Source organism: Marmota marmota, unplaced genomic scaffold, assembly GCF_001458135.2.
Source record: "Marmota marmota marmota unplaced genomic scaffold, marMar, whole genome shotgun sequence".
Classification (NCBI taxonomy): Eukaryota; Metazoa; Chordata; class Mammalia; order Rodentia; family Sciuridae; genus Marmota; species Marmota marmota.
In genome coordinates, this window is record NW_026000242.1 from 9315047 (window position 1) to 9338883 (window position 23837).

The 23837-nt window shown below is 35.0% G+C and overlaps 1 protein-coding gene across 1 annotated transcript; it reads left to right on the top strand.

Moving 5' to 3' along the window:
- Positions 1–5121: 5121 nt before the first annotated feature.
- On the top strand, positions 5122–13292 carry LOC107145983 (NXPE family member 1-like). The gene is made up of 5 exons (XM_048795613.1): positions 5122–5157; positions 5487–6220; positions 7951–8012; positions 12143–12355; positions 12757–13292. The coding sequence occupies exons 1-5, from the start codon at positions 5122–5124 to the stop codon at positions 13290–13292; spliced, it is 1581 nt and encodes a 526-aa protein (XP_048651570.1).
- Positions 13293–23837: the final 10545 nt, after the last annotated feature.

A 23837-nucleotide genomic window follows, 5' to 3' on the forward strand; every position in this document is an offset into this window, starting at 1 on the left:
TAAAGAGCAGCCAACAGATGGGCAAAGGAGTTGGTGCTATGGGCTGGTAGTTAAGAGAGAGAAAGAAAGTGGTCAGCAAGGAGAAACAAAGACTCAGGGGAAAAATCGCAGGTGAAAAATAAAGCAATGTGTATAGAGGGACTCGCTTTTTGTATGATTCTGTCTTGCGTTGTCTTTCCTAGGACTCTGGTCATGTTCTCAAATGCAGTGCTTCAGAAAATACTGCTGGTGTTGACATCTCTTTTAGTCATTGCCTGGATAACTTCTATAATTTCTCAAAACTCCACAAAGGTATGAACAATTTTCTCCAGTTTGGTTTGAAACCTCCATCTGTAACTCTGTCAACTGAGAACCTGTAAATCAGTCCTTCCTCTTCCCTCCACTCCAACTCTGCTCTCTTCTCTCCTTCTCTACCTCATTTCAGAGGGACATTGTCTGCATTTTCTTTCTCCATTTTCCATTCATCCTCAATCCAGTCCAATCAGATTCTACTTCATACATGCCCCAAAATGGTTCTTGTGAAGGCCACTAGCTTCCCCGTGATTCTGAGTACTTGTCACCAAATCAGGTGCATATATTTCTTCCAGTTTGCTATTTTTCTTTTTATTTTGTCTATGATTTATTTTTCATGCAAAAGTTATTTTTTAGTAAAACAGTTTCCTTTGTTGTTTTTGGTATTTTTTTTCTTTTTTGGTTCTGGGGATTGAACCCAGGGGCACTTAACCACTGAGGCACATCCCCAGCCATTTTTAGTATGTTATTTAGAGACAGGGTCTAGCTGAGTTACTTAGGGCCTCATTAAGTTGCTGAGGCTTGATTTGAATTTGCAATCCTCCTGCCTCAGCCTCCTCAGCTGCTGAGGTTACAGTTATGCATCACTGTGCCTGGCTGTGTCTGGTAAATTTTAGTCAGAAGACTTCCTACTACAAGCTTATATGCGAATCTACCCATGTTTTCTTATATTTTTGTTTTGCATGATTCTATTGTTTGTTTCTAAACATATGATTCACTTCAAGTTTGCTGTGAAATTGTATGTGATATTGACCTAATTTTATTCTTCCTTATGGCTATCAAGTTATTTTATTCCTCTTAGTAAAATTAAATTTAACCCCCCCTCGATTGGGTGCAGCCTCTATAATATACTAAATTTCTGTATGTAATAAGGTCTATTTTGATTCTTTATTCTGTTCCAGTTTTTATTCATATCCCAATTCTACTCTATTGTACTTAGACTTTAGAAGTAAACATTACTATCTAATAGGGCCCACCTTAGCACACACATCATCCCTGATATCTATTTCCCCATATTTTTCTGGCTATTCTTTCTTACTTATTCTTTCAAGTAAACTTTCTAATTGACCTTTCTGATCCAGAAAATACTCAGGATATTTTTATTCCATTGAATACATAAATTAACTTTACAAGAAATAATAGCTTCATGATGTTTTCTATCTAATAACATAGTTCCCCTTCCAGTTGCTCAGTTTGTTTCCTGAGCCAGGCACTGTGGCACACACCTGTAATCACAGTGGCTGGGAAGGCTGAGTCAGTAGGATTGTGAGTTCAAAGCCAGCCTCAGCAAAAAACAAGGTGCTAGTGAGACCCTATCTCTAAATAAAATACAAAATAGGGCTGATATGTGGCTCGGTAGGCAAGTGCCCCTGAGTTCAATCCCCATTACCAAAAAAAAATTATTTTATATACATATATATATTATATAATTTTTTTCTCGTATAATTTCCTCATGTAAATATTGGACACATGTGAAATATATAACTGAATATCTCAGTGTCATTTGGCAACCATATACCAGACCATTTGTTTCATTTGACCCTATCTGTAGTTGTGTCTGCACATGTGAAAGCTACTGATTTTTATACATTAAATGTATTACCTAACTTTTTGCTCAGTCTTTCTATTGTCTGTAGCCATTCTTCCATTTCTACTTTGAGGTTTTCCATAAAAATATCCCCTGCATCTGAAAAGAAAGACTATTTTACCTCCTTTTTCCCAATTCCAATGACTTATTTGCTTTCCCTTGCCAAGTAACATTTAGCGAATTCCTCCAGCCCAATATTAAATAGTAGTAGAATGTGGACAATTTACTTGTCTCATGCCTCATTTGGTGGCAAAGCCTCTCCTGTTACCTTTTAAGTAAAATATTAATAGAATATCTTATGGGTGGAATATGTAAATTTATTTTTGTTGAGTGTTTTATAACAAAATTGTGCTAAGTTATTTGTAGTAATATCCTTTTGCTCCAGTTAATACTATAAGGCAATTAATAAGCAAATACTACTTTTCACCTCTCTTTCTACTGTTCAGCTATTTTCATGGTGGTATTGCCTCTATAATCTCAGAGTACAGAGCCATTGCATAAATATTCTATTCCTTGTAAGCATCAATTAGAATTATTCCTGTAAGCTAATAGATATTTAGTTCTTACCACAAACACATATATCAAACTTTACAGTTATTCTCATTGCTTAAAGTTCAGTCTGATTTAATAGGTTCTTTAGAAGGATTCAGAAAAAAATAGTATCCTATAGTTCAAAAAATTTGTTTTTGATAATTATCACAAAGGTCAATTTGTCTAATTTTATTTTAAAATTCCTGCCTCATGTTTCTTTCTTTGCATTCCTTAAATATTTTACTCCAGTGAATTTTAGCTTAAAATTAATGAGTAAAGAAAATAAAAATTTAAGAAAAAACACAAATAACTATAAAGTGGTATGCTAAACAAGGAAAAATCTACAAAATAAAATAAAATCGTCATACATTTGGATGAACCTAGCAAAATACCCACACATTAAAATTAGAACATTCAGAGTTACAAGCTAAACTTGATATGTCACAGTGATAGTAGGTAATTTATTATACCTAGTTCAGAAACTTATAAATCAGACTCCAAAATTAGTAAATATCTATAAGGTCGGAAAACAATAAAAAAAATGATCTAACACAAACCCATACGGGAAGGGAGGTAGTTTAAATAGTGAATTAAAAGGTATATTTTTATTTAGATATTGTTTGGTTCTGTTGTAAAATTCATTTGTTTCTTTAAAATAGTTTCTCTGTATTGCTGATATTTCCTATCTTTCCATCCATTACCTCATTTAGCAGTTATAATACCAATTTCAAAGACCTTGTCTGATAATTCTAATATATTTTCTCCATGTTTGTTTCCATCAGTTGTCTCCTCCTTTGAGAAATAGTGCATGTTTCTGCTTCCTTCTATGCTGAATAATATTTAATTGTATACTAAAACTTTAACTGTTATATTGTGGGACTGTAAATTCTGTTTTACTCCTTAGGAGTGTATTAATATTTTTGAAGTGGCCAATGATTAACTTAATTCAAATTGAACTGCAAACTATCTCATCTGTGATTAAAAGTGATTCAAACCTTAATTAATGAGTTGTTTATATGATCAAAGTTGACATTAGGGTTGTTTATACTATACCATGTCAAGATGAAGAAAATTCTGGTTGAATCTTGGTTTGGATGTCATTGGAGTTTGGACACTTAGCAGATGCCCATCAGACTTTGGCTGTGGATCTTTCCTGTGTTGCAGGGGTGCAGGAGCCACTTCCCTAGTTGCTATGAAATTCCCACCAGCAGCTTCTGCTTTGTCAGCACACACACACACCCCTCTAAACTATCTTGTATTTACATATATTTATATAAATATGCATCTGAGGAGAAAAAGACAATTTAAAGGCCATGTTGATGAGTGAAAACTTTCACTTTTCCTATATTGCTGTTATCAAGTTTTAGTGTAAGGTGTTTCCTCATTATATAAGTTAATAATATTTGTACTCACAAATAAAAATTGTTCAGCCTGTGAATTTAGGAGGTGGGCAAAATGGAAAGAAATGTTTTCATCATCTTTATATTGTTATTAGTATTATATATACTGTATAGTTATTTTCTATCCCCCTTCTCTATTCGTAGTGTGTGTACTAAGATTTATGCTTTCATAAAACACAGACATACATGAAAGGATTCTTATTTAAATTTCATATATTTGCATCTCTCACTATTTCTTTTTTTTTAAAGAAAGAGAGAGAGAAGAGAGAGTTTTTTAATATTTATTTTTCAGTTTTCACTGGACACAACATCTTTATTTTTATTTTTATATGGGGCTGAGGATCAAACCCAGCGCCCCACGCATGCCAGGCAACCACATCCCCAGCCCTCTCACTATTTCTTACTTGGCTTAACTAAAGGTTTCTCAGTTCTCTAAGTTTTCCCAAAGATTGCACTTAGATTTTCTTCATCTATTTTTTAGTTATATCTCATTTCTTGGTTTCCAGTCTCTTTTGGTTTACTATGCCACTGTGATACCAACCACCAGGGTTTTACTGATTGAGGGTGGGCCACAGAGTATTCAGGAAAGGATTTTTTGTACTCCTGAGATTTGAGATCTACATATGTTCTTACATGTGAGGCAGTTGACAATCACTGATCTATAACCAGTGTTCTCAAGCTTATCTGAACACAGGATGTCTGTGAAGTGTTTGAAAACCACATACTTCAGGATTGCAATTTAGTGACTATGGTTCAGTTGACCTGGACTGCAGCCTCAGAATCCATGTTTTGAGAAAAGCTTGGCATTTGCTTCTGATTATCAACAAGATTCAGAAACCACTGAATTTGAGCACCTCTAGAACACTGTACAGTGACAACTAAGGTTGTTGGGATTGCTAAATAAGAAGTTAACAGTTGTTTAGGTTGTTTGGAGAAAAGAAGAAGGTAGCCACCAATGCAGAAATTGGAGAAAGTGTTAGTAAAATGCAAGATGTACAAGAAAGGAAGGTCATCTCCTAAAAAGAAAAGCAGTTAGTCTTGTCAAAATAGAGTGCACAGAACAAAGTGCAGAACTAGGCTGGAAAGACAGACCAGAGCATAAAGCCCTGTTAAAATTGGATTTTATCCCAAGAATCATGAAAAGACATTAAAGGGATTTAAGGAGTAGAGTTTTGCTTTCAAAGGGCTGATAAACTACAAGGGGGAAAACTGAAGGGAGAGAAAACAGGACTGTCCTCATGAAGCCTGAGAACCACTTCCCAGTAGAGGAGGAAACTACAATCCAGGAGAAAAATGGTGGCAGCTAGAACCATGATAAGCTGGGGAGGAAAAGATGGTTACACATGGGTAAAAGTATACTGAGGAGGAACTAAGAAATGAGCTATTGGGAGTAGGGTGTATCTGAAAAGGAAGAACAAGTGAACCAGCATCATCTTCTTACTCATATGTATTATTTGAGATATAAATCTAATATTGAGTATGTTAATTTATAATTGCTCAGACATTCTCCAAAATATTGATGTAAAAATATGATTTTTTAATTTATGCAGAATTGTCAGAAATTTTAAATGATATGGATGATAATAGGTGAACTTAAATTCATTATAAGTAAAATTTTTAAAAAATTACTGGGAACAGGTTTATTGAATAGTATGTCCTGTTTGTTATCATTTCAGCTTTGGTCTGCTATAAATGTACCCATCAGCTTTTATCACTGGAACATCTCCACAAACTGTTCGTGTTCTGAAATAAAAATGAGCCCTGTAAACACACCAACAGAAACTGAGCTGAGAATAAGGAAGATTCTGAAAACACTAAACCAGCTGATCCCACCCAGACCCTTCACCCATGAGGACACCACCACCAGTGCCACACACAGCACAGTCACCCTCCTCAACCCTAGAAACACATACTGCAGGGGGGACCAGCTAGACATCCTGCTGGAGGCCAGGGACCACCTGGGACACAGAAAGGAATATGGAGGGGACTTTTTGAGGGCCAGGATGTCCTCCCCAGCCCTGAAGGCAGGAGCCTCAGGAAAGGTGACAGACTTCAACAATGGCACCTACCTTGTCAGCTTCACTCTGTTCTGGGAGGGTCAGGTCTCCCTGTCTCTCTTGCTTATCCACCCCAGTGAAGGGGTGTCGGCTCTCTGGAGGGCAAGGAACCAAGGCTATGATAAAATTATTTTCAAAGGTAAATTTGTTAATGGCACCTCCCAAGTCTTCACTGAATGTGGCCTGACCCTAAACTCTAGCTCTGAACTGTGCACCTACCTGTATGGGATAGACCAGGAAGCCTTCTACTGCAAGAAGCCTCAACACATGCCCTGTGAGGCCCTGACCTATATGTCCTCCAGGAACCGAGAAATTTCTTATCTTTCAGTCAAGGAAAAAAGCCTTTTCCATAAGTGAGTATAATTTTTAATACAATGAGAGCTATTGGGATTAGGGTCATACATAGCCGTCTCAATATTGATCCTCTCAGATACTTCCTCCACTCAAAGTTATAGTCATATATGTGATGTGATATTTTCATGGCATCCCTGTTTATGAATCAACACCATAGTTTGCATTTTGATTGATACAGTCACAAAAGATGGTTACACAGAAAGAATTCAATAATATACATGCATTTACATCTCTGTATTAATAAGGATTGTTACTATAGATATACATTTTACAAAATACACTCTGTGGAAAACTATTTTGCTATGTGTTCATAGATGTTCCACATTGGGGAAAAAAGATTCCTTGTAAGTATATAAAAAAAATCATGCTACTTTACCTTCCATATTGTATCCCACAGATTCTGCCTCTTAAATGTCTTTATTGTTCATTCCTCTCCATGCCCAGTGCTGCTATCCAAGTAGAGACCACTACTACCTCATTTGCATGACTGAAATGGGCTCCCACCTGGTCTCCCTTCCATCACCCATCATACCCTCCTTACACTGCAGCCTGAGCAACTTTTCTAAAAGGCCATCTCTTAAGGTGCATGGGCTCTCTCTTGTCCAGGGAGGAGATCCACAGAACAGGGTAGAGGAGAGTGCGGCTATCCTGATCTATAGTGCATGGCTTACTTCTGAACAAATAAAAGCACAGTTGGTTTTCTTTTCTTCCTTTTTGTCTCCAATGTGCAACTCACCACATCTCTTCCTCCCCATTAACCATCCTGATGGCTGAACCCCACTCAGGATCACTTACCATTTCATGGGATTGGATCTAAAGAGACATCCATAGCATAGAACAGGGTACAACTTATATCTGTTGTATGTATGTTGTATTAGGCACCTGAGTCTTCATTGTTCCCTTGACCCCTTCCTGCCTGCCTCCATTTACACACAGTTATACACAGGAGATAAGCAGTAGGGCTGAAAGTAGGAAGATTCCGGTAGGATTTCATCAAGTAGAGGAAAGAATCAGTATACAAATAGAGTGTGCATTTATTTATTCATGCACCAGGTTGAACATTACTTTCTGCCAGTCACATTGATGGATATTTAGGGTACAACAGTGCATACATATGAATACATTACCTTTCTTCACATGATCCTCATAAAGCACATACTGCAGGACAAACTGAAGGTAAAAGCAGAAAACATGCTTAAGGAGGAAAACAGGGGCTCTGTGATGAGGGGTCTTGGTGCCATGACAAGGAGCCTGGACTCCTTAGGTAAGTGATGCAAACCCAGTCAAGGGCTTTAAACAATAACGCAGTTGCATTTGCCATTGGAAACTGTGCTCTGGAGGGTGTGTTAAAGAAATTAGGTGGGATAAAACTTAGGTTGGCCAACTAGAGGCTCACAATAATTCAAGAAAAATATTTTGTAAACTTGAATGGGTGATATGGAAGAGGATAAAGAACTTGCAGATTTGATACACATTATGAATCTAAGATTCTAGGACATACTATTGCATATCGCAGATGAGAAGAGCTGCCCCAGACTTCAGATACTCTCCACAAGATAGAAAGACTTCCCAAACCTAATTTACTTATAATACCCAGTATTCTCAAAATTTATAATAAAAATTATAGTTTCAATTATTAAAAATTATCCTTTACTTGCAAGGAGGTGATTTATGTGGCCTGCGCTGTGTGAAAACACAACAGGCTAATCTATGATCTTATTTTTTGAAGGTCCAAAGTGGGAGTTGAAATGATGAAAGACCTTAAAAATATTGATGTCTCCCATTGCAACAGTAAGTCTGCTTTTTTTCTGTGGTAGATGCATGTGTCGTGTGTCTTATGCAGAGAAAAGTTATCAGTGTTAACTCTATTAGTTGTAGATTTCCAGCAACATGATTCTTAGCAGGTGTCTGTGATCTCAGTCTTTTTGAACATTATAGAAGAAATCAACTCAAGGAAATTAGTTTAAACTTTGTTTATAGCAGATTTCTTCTTGACTTATCCTAAAGGAGAAAATCTTAGTACCCTACATTCATCTCCTAGAGTCTGAGGTGCTGTGCAGATGGGTACCCATGGCTTCAGATCAGGAACACTCTGGCTTTGGTTTCCTCATCTCTGTTGACATAATTCCAGCTTTTAGTTAGTTCACTTAGCAATTTCATATGAAGTTTCTATCTTATTAATTGTTTCAACAGCAAATACAAAGCAACGTTACACGTGAAAGAATAATATTTATGCTTATTTATACCTTAGCTTTATTTTTTAAAATTTTTACACATTGATGGACTTTTCTTTTATTCATATATTTGTATGTGGTGCTTAGAATCGAACCCAGTGCCTCACACATGCTAGGCAAGTGCTCTACCACTAAGCCACAGCTCCAGCCCCTATACCTTAGCTTTAAATAATTATATATAAAGCCTGTGATTGGTAAACTTGAAAACTCATGATTTATTTCTTATATTTATTCATTTTTTTCATACAAGGCATTTTGACTCAACTAAGTAAAATTAATACATAGTACGTTTATGATCTAAAAAATTTTAATCTGGGGCTGGGGTTGTGACTCAGCAGTACAGTGCTCACCTTGCCCGTGCGAGGTCCTGGATTTGATCCTCAGCACCACATAAAAATAAATAAATAAAACAAAGGTATTGTGTCCAACTACCACTAAAAAGTATTTTAAAAAATTGAATCTACCAACTCTGTGAAGAAAGCAAAACGCAGAAGGAGTTATGTTAAAGTTCATTTTTGAGTAAGCCCTGAAGAATATCTGTAGTCAGAGAATGAGGTAAAAGTGAAATCACAGAAAGATCATGGCAGAATTGTCAGATGTAAGAAAATAATATAAAAACATCAGCTAATTTTGAGTACTTTCTAGTTGCCTATGTATTTATATATTGAGATAAAGAAAACTTTGAATCATACACTTAAAAAAGCCTTCCTGCTAGAAGTTATTTAATTGTCTTTCCTGGATTCTTTCATGTGGTAAGGTGTTTTTTTAAATATTTTTTATTTGTCAATGGACCTTTATTTAATTAACTTATTTATGTATTGTATGTGGTGCTGAGGATTGAACCCCATGCCTCACAATGCTAAGCCAGCACTTTGCCACTGAGCCCCAGCCCCAGCCCCAGCCCCAGGTGTTTTTATTTTTCATCCATTCATGACCAAAATTATCTGGACCCTGTTGGGCATAGAAAATAGGAAGAAGCCAAATTATGGAAATTCTCAAGGGCATGCTGTAGATTTCAGTGTTTATTTGGTAAACTTTTGAAAACTCCAGAGATCCACTGAGGAAGAGAGTGGTATGCTCCCCTTTATACTTCAAAAGGCAAATTCACAAGTGAACAAAATAAGTATGAACTACATAAAGAGAATTTAAATTGTTACTAAGGGACATAAAATAAAATTTATACATGGAAGAAAATATATTTCTGGATGGGATGAGTTCATATTTAAAGGATATCAATTTTCTCTGCATTAATTTCTTCTTGCTGCTACAACCAAGTGGCTTTTAATAAAATGAACATATTCTCTTAGTGTTATTCTTCCAACACCCAATATCAGTCTCACCAAGTGAGTCAAGATAGAGAAAACCTGTATTCTTTTCTGGAGGTCTATGGAAGAAGCTGTTTCTTTGCCTTTGGGGCTTCTAAAACATGCCTTCCTTATTTGTAACTAAAAAATCAAAACAACAACAACAACAAATAAAACTAAGATCTTCCTTATCAAAACCACAACAATGAGTCAGTTACTCAGGTAACATGTTTCTGGCCTACCTTCTGCCTCCCTCTTTCAATTTAGAGGATCAATGAAATTAGACTGAACCCCTTCCCCTAGATAATCCAGGATTGTCCCCTCTCAGAGTCTATACACTTAGTCAATCTGGAAAATATTTCTGTCATACAAGGCAACATATTCACAGGATTGAGGAATTAGGATCTGAATATAATGGGGAGCCACAGTCTGCCTACTATAATCTCTAAACCAAAAGGTGAGCAAAATTAACCACAAAATATTGAGCCTATTCTAAAATAAAATTATGTAATAATCATAAGGAAATAAATTCTCTGGCATGTAAATATTATACAGGATACGCTTTTCAATAATAAGCTCAAAGGCTATCATCTTGAATATGCCAGTACATTACTGGGATGGGGAATACTTGGTAATTGTGGGTGTTGAGTTTTTAGGCTTATGATATTCAAGCATCCATGATGCAGTGTTATTGAGCTTCCTAAAAGAGCAACTATGTCACAGTAAAATATCAACATGATTATAGGATTAGGAAAACTACCTTTGGCAAGAAAAATCACAAGATTTAAAGCTCTTCCCATTTCATTTTCTAATTCTGCCACCAGCACCATTTTACCACTTTGTCCTCAAATTACAAATACATCTATCCGTTGATATTCATGGGGGGGGGGGTTGCCTGCAGGACCCACCAGGGACATCAAAATTGACACCAAGATGCTTACCCCTTATATATAATGGGATGGTACATGGTATAAACTACAACATCTTCCCATATACTTTAAATCATCTCCAGAATACTTATATCACCCAATTCAACATACATGCTATATAAATAGTTGCTATGCTATATTGTTTAGGGAAAAAAGGAGAGAAAAATCTGCATGTGTTTCGCAAGATAAAAAAAAATTCCCAAATATTTTCCATCCATGGTGGGTTGAATCCATAGATACAGAACCCATGGATACAGTGGCTCAACTATATAGTACCAACATGTAAGGAAATACTATTTTGTGGACACAGGCAAACAGAGACTGCAATGCCTATGAGGAGCTAAAGAAGGAAGGTAAAGCAAAGACTGCTGGTAATCCCCAACTATCCATTCATTTCTCTCACTCCAGAAGAGAAACCATTAGTTTAGCTGAACCCCTGGCCACCTTTCCTTGTGGCTACTTATGGCCACATTACATTTTTTCTAGGAGTACAAATAGGAAAGGTATGGGAAATTTGTACGTAACACCTTTAAAGGCAAAACAGCTTGCCCTCCTCATCCATTTGGCTCCTTCTTACTGGCTGAACTATAAAAGGAAGTTCAGTGGTAATGTGCTGACCTAGCATGCAAAGGCTCAGGGTCCCATTCCACACACTGCAAAAAAAAAAAATCAAAACAACAACCAATAAAACTAATGAGGCAATGGCTCAGCAGTGGTGCAGAAGCATAGAGCTTGGCAAGGAAGCATAATGTCAGACATCTGAGGAAGTTTGTTATAGCATGGCAGAGTTGGTGCTCTGCCACATGGGGTACCTTAGAAGACAGACCATTAGAGAGCCTGCCATTCTAGGAAAACAGGCTGCAATGGCTCAGAATATTGGTTTCTGTGGAATACTGCAAATCACCTTTAGCAAGGTCCTATTAAAAAAACAACAACATTAATTCAAGGTAAATATTTTATACTATTGAAGGTTTCCAAATGTGTACATGTAATAATTTAAGCCTTTTTTTTAAACATGGCACACTTCACTGTTCCTTCATTGATGGAACAAATAAAAATGATTCAATAACAAAGACAACAGCTGGCAATCCAGTAACACAATTCAGAGTAGAGAACAGAAAAGTCACTATCATATCACAGGAATGGCAAAGAGAGAGAGAGAGAGAGAGAGAGAGAGAGAGAGAGAGAGAGAGAGAGAGAAGAAAGGACATCACAACTTAGCTAAGGAGCCCAGTGGGAGAAAATGAATGGGAAGAGTCAGTATGACACAAAATCTCTCAAAAGAATGAGTAGCAGAGCCTAAAACAAAGCCTGTGATAAAAAAAATACCTCTAGTAAGACAGAAGACAAGACTGTAGGGAGAGAGAAAGAAATCAGGAAGGGAAGGACCAAGAAAGGAGGCTGGTGTTTACACATGCCACTACCACCACTCACTACAGGATCTCTGCTCCCAGAGAGTGAAAAGAACACAGAGAAATGCCAAATTGGAATGAAGATTCCTGTCCCTGGTGGATACACTTTACAAGGAAGGTGGATAACAACATTTTGTAACCAGATTCAACTAGATACAAATAACATCAATGGCTGCTTGAAAGGAAAAATCATTTACCTTCTGGGAGACTCCACAATATGTCAGTGGATCTACTACTTACCCAAAGTTGTAAAAAGTATGTACTTACTTTATATTCTTTTGGAAGTTCAGGCTGATCATAAAGTAGTTTCAGTGAGGTCTGTTCTCACTTGGGCTGGGTTTATTATTATTATTATTATTGTTATTATTATTATTATTATTATTATTTCACTTAGCTTTCTAGAATGCAATCTTAATTTGAAATCTGTTTTATTACCTCTTTCATAAGAAATGTTGTTCCTCTTTATAAACTCCAATGAAAACTTCAGATTTTGTTTGACGTTTCACGCGTGTGAATTAGTAATTTATTCCAGATGTTAGAATGCTTCCGACAAAACTATATCAGGTAGATATTGTAAATGATATTGTGAATATTCTTTTAAAATGCACTGACATTACTTTTTAGTTAAAATCTGTTTTGTTTTGTTTTTTAATCAGCACTGAAGTTTTTTGATCTTCATGAAACCGGATCTTTTCCGAAGCGTTTGCTTCTGGATGCTGGAAGACATATTCAAATTCAATGGAAAAAACATGGCTTTCCTATTATCACTCATAATCTCTACTCTGTGACAGATGAAGCTTACATCCCTCGAGAAATTGACCTAATATCAGGGGATAAAAACACAGCCATTGTCATTACATTTGGCCACCACTTCAGACCCTTCCCCATTGACCTTTTCATTCGCAGGGCCATCAGTATTCGAAAAGCTATTGAACGACTATTCCTAAGAAACCCCGACACTAAAGTGATCATTAAGACAGAAAATATCAGGGAGATGCACGTAGAAACAGAGTGGTTTGGAGATTTCCATGGTTACATTCATTATCTTATCCTGAATGACATTTTCAAAGATCTCAATGTGGGTGTCATTGATGCCTGGGACATGACCATTGCATATGGCACCAATAATCTCCACCCACCTGATCATGTGATTCGAACTCAGATTAACATGTTCTTAAGCTACATTTGCTAAAGCATAAGTATAAAAAAATTACTAAATACCAATTTTTACACCCCTTGTGTCGATGAAATTTTATTCTTTTTTTTTTTTTTTACTAAAACACAAACTCTTTATTTCAGTTTTTCCTAAAAAATATGGGCATAAACTCAACTTTTGTGCTCTAAAATTAAGATACCCATGGATTTCTATATTAATATTTGAGAGAAAACATACAAATAGTTTGTTATCGAATTGATCCTGTTTGTGGGGTAGCTCCTCATCATTTACTTGGTCAAAGTACCTTCCCTCAGACAGGCTCCACCCTCCCCTCCGAGCCGCACATAATTGATGTATTCATTTTAATTATTAAGAAAATCAAATTTAAAAGAATACCCATGGGATTATTTGTGGGACACTTACAGACAATAAGAATGGAGATGAGATGCAAATCCCAGAGTGTGAGATGTAAGGAATGATCATATCATGCCTGGAGCTTGTCTGTGTGTAAATAATAAATATTTTAGGCATGGTTGAGTATGATTTCTGTTACTCATGGCTGAACAGAGAGTAAAAGGGAATAAACATGTAATCATCATGATGTTCTAAAACTGTCACCTAACTTCCTCTGTAAAGGTATAGAGAGTAAATATTTTGGAATCTGCAGGCTATCCTGCCTCTTTCACAACTGCTCCACTCTGCACTGCAGTACAAAAGCAGCCGCGGACAACATGTAAAGTGAGTGGGTTATATTTTAATAAAACTTTAAGAATGGATAAAGAAACTTGTTTCATATAATTGACACGTCAGGAAATAGTATTCTTCTTTTGATTCCCCCTCCACCCCAATTATTTAAACACTCAAAAAACATTTATAGATCACAGCTTCACCAAAAATGTAGTGGATATATTTAGCCCCTGGGCCTACTTTGATGGGGCCTGATGTAAAACAAACAAATTGGTAGAATTGATCAAAAATTCCTCCAAAGTTAAGGGAAAAACTAGTACAAACTAGAAATAGAAGAAAATTCCCATAAGTTGAGAAAATTGAATCTAATAGAAAACTATAAGCAACATCACTTTCTGAGTGAAACACAGCAAACATTCCTTACCAAGTCAGATAACAGAGCTGAGGACTTCTCACTAGCTCTATCTACCTGTGAACTGCAGTACACCTCAGAAAAGAACAGACTCACTGCTCCCATTTCATCATTCCCTTAGGAAAAACAAAAAGCCTAGGTAGAAGAATTTAGAATGAGGAGCACCACAAGCTCAATATACAGAACCTAACAACTTCTCTAACAGTATAAACAGATATTAGATAAGAATTAAAATTGCATGGAATCTCTGTGTACATATTGTGCATATCTTTCATTGAATTTAATCCTACATTTTGTAACTTTTTATAGTTCTACTATTGTATTTTTGTAACACATTTTATTTTTACAAATATGCACAAATCTTCAAAGTGCAGCTCACTAAATTATCAAAACTAAATACCTGTGTAACCCAGTGGTTTGGATTAAATGCAACAGAAGATATGCAAGAACACAACCCCATATCAAACTGAATGACTAAATAGTTCTACAGATAAAATAAAATTCTACAGATAAAATAAAATTTGTATTTAAAAGTGCATCAGGTTGTATATAATTTGACAATATGATTCTAAAATTTCTAAAAATAAATGTAAAGAGATAAAACTAATGAAGATACTTCTGAAAAAGAATAAAAGAACTTACTTTTCCAAACATCAAGAATTACCTTAAAGCTAGAATCTAACAGTGTGGCACTGGTGCAATGAAAAACCAAAGACCATTGAAACAGAATCAAGGAAGCAGAAGAGGCCCTGCAAACACAGTTGCTCCATGCCACATGGAGCAATGAGGAAAAGATAGTAAATTGCATAAGTGTTATGGGAAAATAGGATAACCATGTGTGAAAAATAAAACAAAATCAGAGCCCTACATTACACTATTCATAAAAAATAGATTAGTGTCCAGGGAGATCACAAACTAATGTAAAAAGGAAAAGAGTAGAGCTTATTAAAGTGTGCATCTCACACTATCGGTGCTAAAGTCATTTTGTTTAAAATACCTAAATTTTCCATGCCTGGTCCTAGTGCACATGACTGGTACACAGCTGGTTCACCTTCGACTCTCCACTTGAGTTTGACACCCACCAGGGAGCCTAGTTCACCCCTCACTGTCTTGCATTCCTCAGTAAGGCCATGTTCCTATATCTCTACACGTTTCCTAAATTCCTATACTTGTATCTCATGGACCAGCAAAAAACACTTCACAAATTCACCCAGATCCTCACATCTCAATGTAATACAGTGAGAAAAGATTCTTAGACTGGTGAAAGTAACATAGAAAAATATCATGATAGAGTGTGCTATCTGAGACTGAGTTCAAAAAGCACTAATCAAAAGGGAAAACACTAGTCAGTCTTAATATATTAAAATTAAGAATTACCTATTAAAAGATACCATTAAAAGAGTATGTGTAATACATACAATAAAGGATTGTTTTCTGTTTCCAGACTGATAATGTGAAATCCAAATTAACAAATTGAAGTATGTATATAAATAATTTTACATCACCCCCTAAAAATTATAAAGCAAAAGATAAATGGCCAATAGAAAGAAACACTTGCAATCTATCCTAGACAATAAACTAATATGCTTAATATATAGGAAGCTCTTGATTAAAAAGATCCAGGGAGAAGTGCTGGAGAGTGATATTGGCTAAATTATATTGTATTAGTGTTCATGTATGAGCATGTAACAACAAATCCCCTTGATATGTACAATTTTCTTCAATGTTCTGTAGTTTTCATTGCAGAGGTCTTTCCCTTTCTTATTTAGTTTTATTCCTAGGTATTTTATGGTTTTGGGGACGATATTTTAAATAAAATTATTTTCCTGATTACTTTCTCAGCAGATTTATTATCGATATATAAGAAGTCTATTGATTTTTTATCCTGATTTTGTAACCTGTCACTTTGCTAAATTTGTATTTTAGCTCTAAGAGTCTTTCCGTGGAGGATTATGGATCTTTTCTATGAATAGAGTCATATCATTTGCAAATTTTAATAATTTGAGTTCTCCCTTTTCAATTTCTATCCATTTTAGTTCCCTTCTCTTGCCTAATTTTTCTGGCTAGAATTTCTAGCACTTTAACAAATAGGAATGATGAGAGTGCACATCCTTTACCTGCTTCAGATTGCAATGAAAATGCTTTCAGTTTTCCCCCATTTACTGTGAGATTTGCTTTGGGATTGTCATATATACCTTTTATGATGGTGAGGTAGGTTCCTTCTATCCCTAGTGTATTAAGTATTTTTTTTATCAAGAATGGGCAGTGAATTTTGTCTAAGGCCTTCTCTGCATCTATTGTGATGAATAAGTGATTTCTGTCCTTAATTCTATTTATGTGATTAATTACATTTATTGATATATGTCTATTGAACTATCCTTGCATCTCTGGGATAAAACCAACTTACTCATGATGTAAAATCTTCTTAATATGTTGTTGAGCATGAGTTCTTAACATTTTATTTTATCAAGAACTTTTGCATGTAAATTAATTAGGAATACTGATCTATAGCTTTCTTTCCTTGATGTGTGCTCATCTGGTTTTGGTATGAGTGTGAAACTGACTTCATAGAATGAGTTTTGAAATGTTCCTTTCATTTCTATTTCATGGACCTATTTGAAGAGCATTGTCATTAGTTCTTCTTCAAAAGTCTGATAGAATTCAGGTGAGAATTCATCTGATCCTTGAATATTCTTTGTTGGAAGGCTTTTTATTACTGCTGCTCTCTCATTATATGTTATTGATATGTTTAGGTTTTATATTGTCATCTTTTTATATATTGGTTCTTTTTAGTTATACATGAATATAGTATTTATTTTGACATATGAAAGCATGGGATATAATTTTTTCTAATTCAAGTCTATTTTGGCAGATCATGTCTAGAAATGTATTTGTTTCTTTTAGGTTTTCCATTTTCTGGAATATATGTTTTCAAAATAGTCCCTAGTGATCTGCTGGATTTCTGTGATGCCTATGGTGATTTATCCTTTTTCATCTCTAATTTTGTTAATTTGGGATTTTTTTCTTTTTTTATTAGGTCTGGCTAAGGGTTTAGTTTTATTGATCTTTTCAAAGAACCAACTCTTTTGTTTCATGATCTTTGTATTTTTTCCCTCAGTTTCATTGATTTCAGCACCAATCTTAATTATCTCCTTCCTTCTACTGGCTTGGAATTGGTTTGTTCTTTTTCAAGAGTCTAGAGATGTATCATTAGGTTGTTCATTTAAGATCTTTCTAATTTTCTTATATAGGCTCTCATAGCTATAAACATTCCTCTTAGAACCACCTTCATAGTGGTTCCAGAGGTTCTAGTATGTTGTATAATTATTCTCTTTGAATCTAAGAATTTTTAAAAATTTCACAGGATTTCTTCTATCACCCATTCATCATTCAAATGTTATTATTCAATCTCCATGTTTATACAGTTTCTGTAGGTTTTGTTCTGTTCATTTCTAATTTTATTCCATTATGATCTGATAGGATGCAAAGAATTATATCAATCATTTTTATTTGCTAACAGCTGCTTTGTGACCTAATATATGGTCTATTTTTGAAGAAGGTTCCATGAGCCACTAGGAAGGAAGTGTATTCAACTATTGTTAGATCAAATATTCTATAGATGCCTGTTAAATTCATTTGATATTTTCTATATCCAAAGAGACTTATTGAGTTTATGCTTGTTTGACCTGTCTAATGGTGAGAGGTGTGTTGAAATCACTCAGTATTATTGGACTGGGATCTATCTGAGGCTTCTACTGGAGTAGCATCTCTTTTATGTAATTAGTTGCACCAACATTTGGGGCATAAACATTTACTGTTGTCATTTATTCTTGTTGGATGTGACTTTCTTTGTTTCTTTTCATTATTTGGTTTGAAGTCTGCTTTTCCAGATATGAGAGTAGTACTGCTTGTTTGGGTGGCTCCATTCACGTGTTAACATCCATTTCCTTCCTTTCACTTTCAGCTTTTGCTGTCTTTGCCTGAGTCTCTCCCAAACAACATGAACTGGTTTTTGTTGTATAATTCACTTTACCAGCCTCTGTCTTCTAATTAGAGAGTTGAGATCATGTATATTCAATCTTATTATAAATGTTTATTAATTCCTGTTATTATGATTTGTTTCTTATGTTGGGTCCTGTTTCTCACTTGCTTAGCTATTCTTCAAATGAGATCTGTTCATTTATGAGCTCTGGGGCTTGGGTTTTAGTTTGTTTTGTTCTCTTTTATTTTTTTCTGTGTAGAGTATTTCTTTAAACAAGCTCTGAATTGGCAGTATAGTAGCCATGACTTCTTCTAGTTCTGCTTATGATGGAAATTTTTTCTCAATTTCTTCTTTGATTTTTAAGGATTACTTTGTGGGATACAGACATTTTGGTTGACAGTTACTTTCTTTCAGGACTTGAAACACATGATTCCAAGCTCTCCTGGCTTTTACACTTTTTCTGAGAAATCAGAAGTGATTCTGATTGCTTTGCCTCTAAATGTGGCAATTTTTAGTGTCAACTGTTTAAAGTGGACCTGAAGTTTTTCTCTTGAGGATTTTAAAATTCTGTCCTTTTATGTATTTTATGAATTGAATTATGATGTGTCATGGACAGGTTCTTTTTTGCTCCTCTCCCTTGGGGATTCTGAATTCCCATCACATTCTCAAGGTTTGAAATTTTTCTGTTACTATAAACCTGAAGAGGTTATTTATTACATTAGCTTACTTCTCACATCCCTCCTGAATTCTAATTATTCTTTTTGTTAATGTATATGTGATTTTTGTATTTGCAAAATAAAAAGTATTAACAAACAATGTAATAATCTGTTGCTCTGTAGCATATGATAAATGAAAGAATGAGCAATTGAAACAAAAGCATTCCAACAATCTTCTCTCTGAGCCTGACAACAGGACTATTCAACTATTCAAAATATTGCATCACCAAACCTAGCATTTACCCAATTTTCTACTGACCTTCATGTCCTGTTATTTTTTGGACATCATCAATAATTAATTTAAATATAAATAATCTGGATGTTGTAGTTAAAAGTTATAAATGTTCAACATGTATAAAATAAACAATAACTATAAGCTCTATACATATGTCACACTTTAAATATCAATACACCAATACATTCAAAGCAAAAGAAAGGGAAAATAAGCATGAGAAATCTTAAGTATAGCTATTAATATAACATGAATGTCAATAAAAGTATTTTCAGAGATAAAGGGGAACATTTAATAACCATAATAAGGTATCTTAATCAAGAAATTATAATAAGGGGGCTGGGGATATACCTCAGTTGGTAGAATGCTTACCTAGCATGCACAAGGCCCTAGGTTCAAACCCTAGCACAAGAAAAAGAAAGAAAGAAAGAAAGAAAGAAAGAAAGAAAGAAAGAAAGAAAGAAAGAAAGAAAATCCTACATGTGTATGTATCTAATAACAAAATTTCAAAAAATATGAAGTAAAATAATAAAACTAGAAAGACAAACCCACAATCATATTTGGAGATTGTAAGCCCTCAGTTTGCTGAAAGAAATAATGGTATAGAAGGTTTAACAACATTAACAACCACCTGACCAACTTCTTATTTATAGAGAAGTATACATAAAAATATCAAGTAGAAAATTAATAGGGACAGACTATATTCTGTCATAAAATAAGCTTTGAGAAATTTTAAAAATTTGAAATAATGCAGACTGTTTTTCCTGCATGATTTATTACAATAGAAATCAATCCCCTTAAAGTGTGTAGAACCTCACCCCCATGTCTTAACTACTTCAAAATTAAACATTACATATCTCACAAATCAAACAAGAAAGTACAAGAAAATAAATGAAAATGCTTTTAACTAATAATAAAAGCTTAAAATATCAGAATCTTTGAGATAAAATAATACTCATGCAAACTTAAAACTTAAAGTATTTGTATCAGAAAGAAGCTAGATTACCAATCAAATTATTTTTAAATTAGGTAGGAACAAAAAAAATAAGAGTAGGAGCAGAATTATATGAAATAGAAAATAAATAATACACTAAAAGTTGATAAAAATCTAACAAGTCTAATCACGAAAAGAGTGAGTAAAGATATCAATGGAAAGGGAGCTCTCAAAACAACCCTACAGATATGAAAAATGTATTTGGGTAATATCACAATCACATAATTACAATTAAATAGCCTACAAAACTTGATCTATTTTAGAAGACAGAAACTCCTGCTGGCTTACACCATCCATGTGAGTGGTGTGTTCTTTTCCATCCTTTCACCTTCAGTCTATGGATGTCATTGCTGTGAGGTGAGTCTCGTAGAGACAGCATATTGTTGGGTCTTATTTTTAATCCAGTCTGCCAGTATATGTCTTTTGATTGATGAGTTTAGGCCATTAATGTTTAAGGTTATTATTGATATATGATTTGTGTTCTGGTCTTTTTGGTTTATTTCTAGTTTTTAATTAATTTCTCCTTTGAATGACTATTCCTTTAGTGTAGTTTCTTCCATCACTAGTTTTCAATTTTTTTAACCTCTCAAAATCTACATGTACTTCATTGCTTCCAAATTTTTACAATGACAGGTACATTGAAATCTTTATCTTGGAAGAAATTCCACTGAATTCTTGAAAATTAATCATTTCCTTCTCCTTATCAAAGAGAGATGTGTTATATTTCAGTGAAGATTCCACAATATATGCCATAAATATCCCACTAGTTTTCAATTTTTAAAATTTCATCTTCGTGGAATACTTTGTTGAGAATATTCTAAAGTGCAGACTTCTGGTTGTGAATTCTTTTAATTTTTGTTTATCATTGAAGGTTTTTATTTTATCTTTAAATCTAAAGCTTAATTTTGCTGAATATAATATTTTTTTATTAACACCTATGTTCTTTTAGAGCTTGATTTATGTTATTCCAGGACCTCCTAGCTTTGAGGGTCTAGGTTGAGAAATCAGCTGAGATCTGAACTGTTTTCTCCATATATGTAATCTGATATTTTTCTCTGACAGCCTTTAGAATTTTATCCTATGTGCTAGGCATTTTCATTATAATGTGCCTTGATGTGGGTCTGTTGTCATTTTCACATTTGGGGTCTGTAAACTTCATGTATTTGATTTTTTGTTTCATTTTTCAGACTTGGGAAATTTTCTGATATTATGTCATTGAAAAGATTGTGTATCCCTTTGGTTTGTATCTCTGTTCCTTCATCTCTCCCAATAAATCTTGAATTAAGTCTTTTATGTTACCCCATAATTCTTAGAATTCTGTTCATGTTTTTTTTAACATCTTCTCTCCTTCGTCAACTTCATTTTCAAGATTATGTATTTTGTTTCATTGCCTGGTTTCTGTCTTCCAAGTGGTCTAGACTGTTGGTGATGCTTTCTATTAAATTTTTAATTTGGTTTATTGTTTCATTCATTTTGAGAATTTCTGTTCCTTTGTTTGTTTTTTCAGAATATCTATCTCTATATTGAAGCAATCTTTTCTATCTGTATTTTCTCTCTTACATCATCTTTTACTTCATAGATCAGTTTAAGTATGTACATTCTATACTCCTTCTCTGAAATTTCTTCCAGTGTGGTTATCAATGGATTCTGTTATTGGAGTATCTTGGTTTGCATTGGACAATTTATTTTCTTGTTTTATTCGTGTTATGTCTCTACTCATCTAACAGTATATCTGAGGCAGTGGAGTGTCTACCCTGTAGACTTATAGTGTCCCTGAAGTTTTCCAGTATCTCCCTCTTTAGAAGCAGAATGCAAATAATTTACAGTATTAAACCAAATAGCTGCTACTATAACATCTACAATGTTATTTTCCCCAATAAACAGAAATAATATGAGCAGTTATGCCTGTAATAAAAACAGCAAATGGGTTTACATTTTCAAATGGTAAACAGAAAGAGAACAGAAGTGATGTAGGGTGCAATGATTATGAGGAAAAAGGAGAGAAGACATAAGTAAAAGGTGAAAGAAGAGTGAAAGAGAGAACAATAGAGAATGACACTTTTCTCTTTTCTATTAGAAAAGAGAGAATTAAGTGAAACAGGTAAAATTTACATAAAGCAAAAATTTAAATAAAGAATTAAAAAATATAAAACTCAACTAAAATATACTAATTGAACATTCTAGTTCACTAAAAAACTAATCCATTTAAAATAATTGTATGCAAAAATGCTAGAGATGAGGGGAAAAACAGGAAATTATATAAATATCTATGTACCATTAAGGTCACAATTAAACAGTGAAAAAGAAATTTTTTAAAATCTTGATAAAAAAATTAAAGAATTCTTTCCATTGGATTTCAAAATATTCTCAGTTTCTCTTCTCAGAAGTTTTAGGCGGGGTCTTCTCGAGTTTGATGTTCTACCCTCTGGATTGTACTTAGAGAGGTAATAGCATAGGCAGAATTCCTGGAAGCAGGGTTTAAGCTTTATGGCTCCAGGCTCTTTGCTGAATGTCAGTTGGTCTGAAGATTTCAGATGAGCACACCTGCAGGGCCCAGTACTTGATGGTCCATGCTAGAGGACTTTGCTCCAGGGCTCCCCTGGGCTCTACTCCTATGATGGAGTAGCCAATTCTTAGTCCCCTATATCACCTGTAGACCCCACATTTCCTGGTCTGGGGTTCAGTCTTCAATTTTTCCTGCTCTGGTCCTTCGAGTTCTCAGCCAGATGCCTCTCTTTTAGCCAGTCCTGCAAGCATTTAGATTGGAGGGGCAGAGATAGAACCAATTGTCCCTTGAATAAACCGCTCTCTATATGGGGCCTTTACTTAATATCTGAGCAGCTATCTTAAATGTTAACCACCATCTTATAAGATTTGCTTTCCTATACTTCCTCCTACATGAACTTCCCCAAAACCCCATTAGTTACCCCATGGTACCATAACCCTAAGCCAAATCCAGAAGGACACAACCCCTTGACTCTGGAAAGCCCCATGGTGCCATCAACCCAAGCCAGTCCCGTGCTATTCCCACTTGCCTAGTTCTGATGCAAGCACCGGCAAGCCTATCCCATAGTGCCACAACTCTCCCATAGTGTCACAACTACAATTCCAAACCCCTACCCCATAAAAGCTGAACACCCAAACATCTCAGGGCCTCTCTTCTCTCTATAGAGAGATGGCCTTTATTTGGCAGCTTTGACAAATAAACCCTCATGTGGATCTCTGTCTGGTCTCCATTCTTTATTTCTTGTCAGCCCATCTCTTGCTTTCTCACTTTCCTTTCACTCTCCATGTTTGATTTTCTTCTGGTCACTGAAGCACACTCTATGTCATGGAGCATGTGTTTACTGGGCCTGTATTTCAGGCCAAACTTGAATTTTCCAGGAATCAGCTTTCTCAGCTGCTGGCCCCAAACTGAAGCTAAAAAATGGTTTCTTCCTTTGTCCTCTGCTCGCCACCTGGAGAGATGGCAGCGGCTTTCCCTACACTCAGATAACATGAAGCATGACCTTCAGGTTTGTTGAGCAATATTCTTGGTCTCTAAATTCTCCATACCCA

Bases quoted from the DNA above. Each gene is read 5' to 3' on its own strand.
- LOC107145983 (XM_048795613.1), top strand. From the start codon at position 5,122: ATGATAAGCTGGGGAGGAAAAGATGGTTACACATGG. The intron at 8,013-12,142 runs GTAAGTCTGCTT...CTCTGCTCCCAG, and splicing joins TGATGTCTCCCATTGCAACA to AGAGTGAAAAGAACACAGAG. The intron at 12,356-12,756 runs GTATGTACTTAC...TTTTTTAATCAG, and splicing joins CTTACCCAAAGTTGTAAAAA to CACTGAAGTTTTTTGATCTT.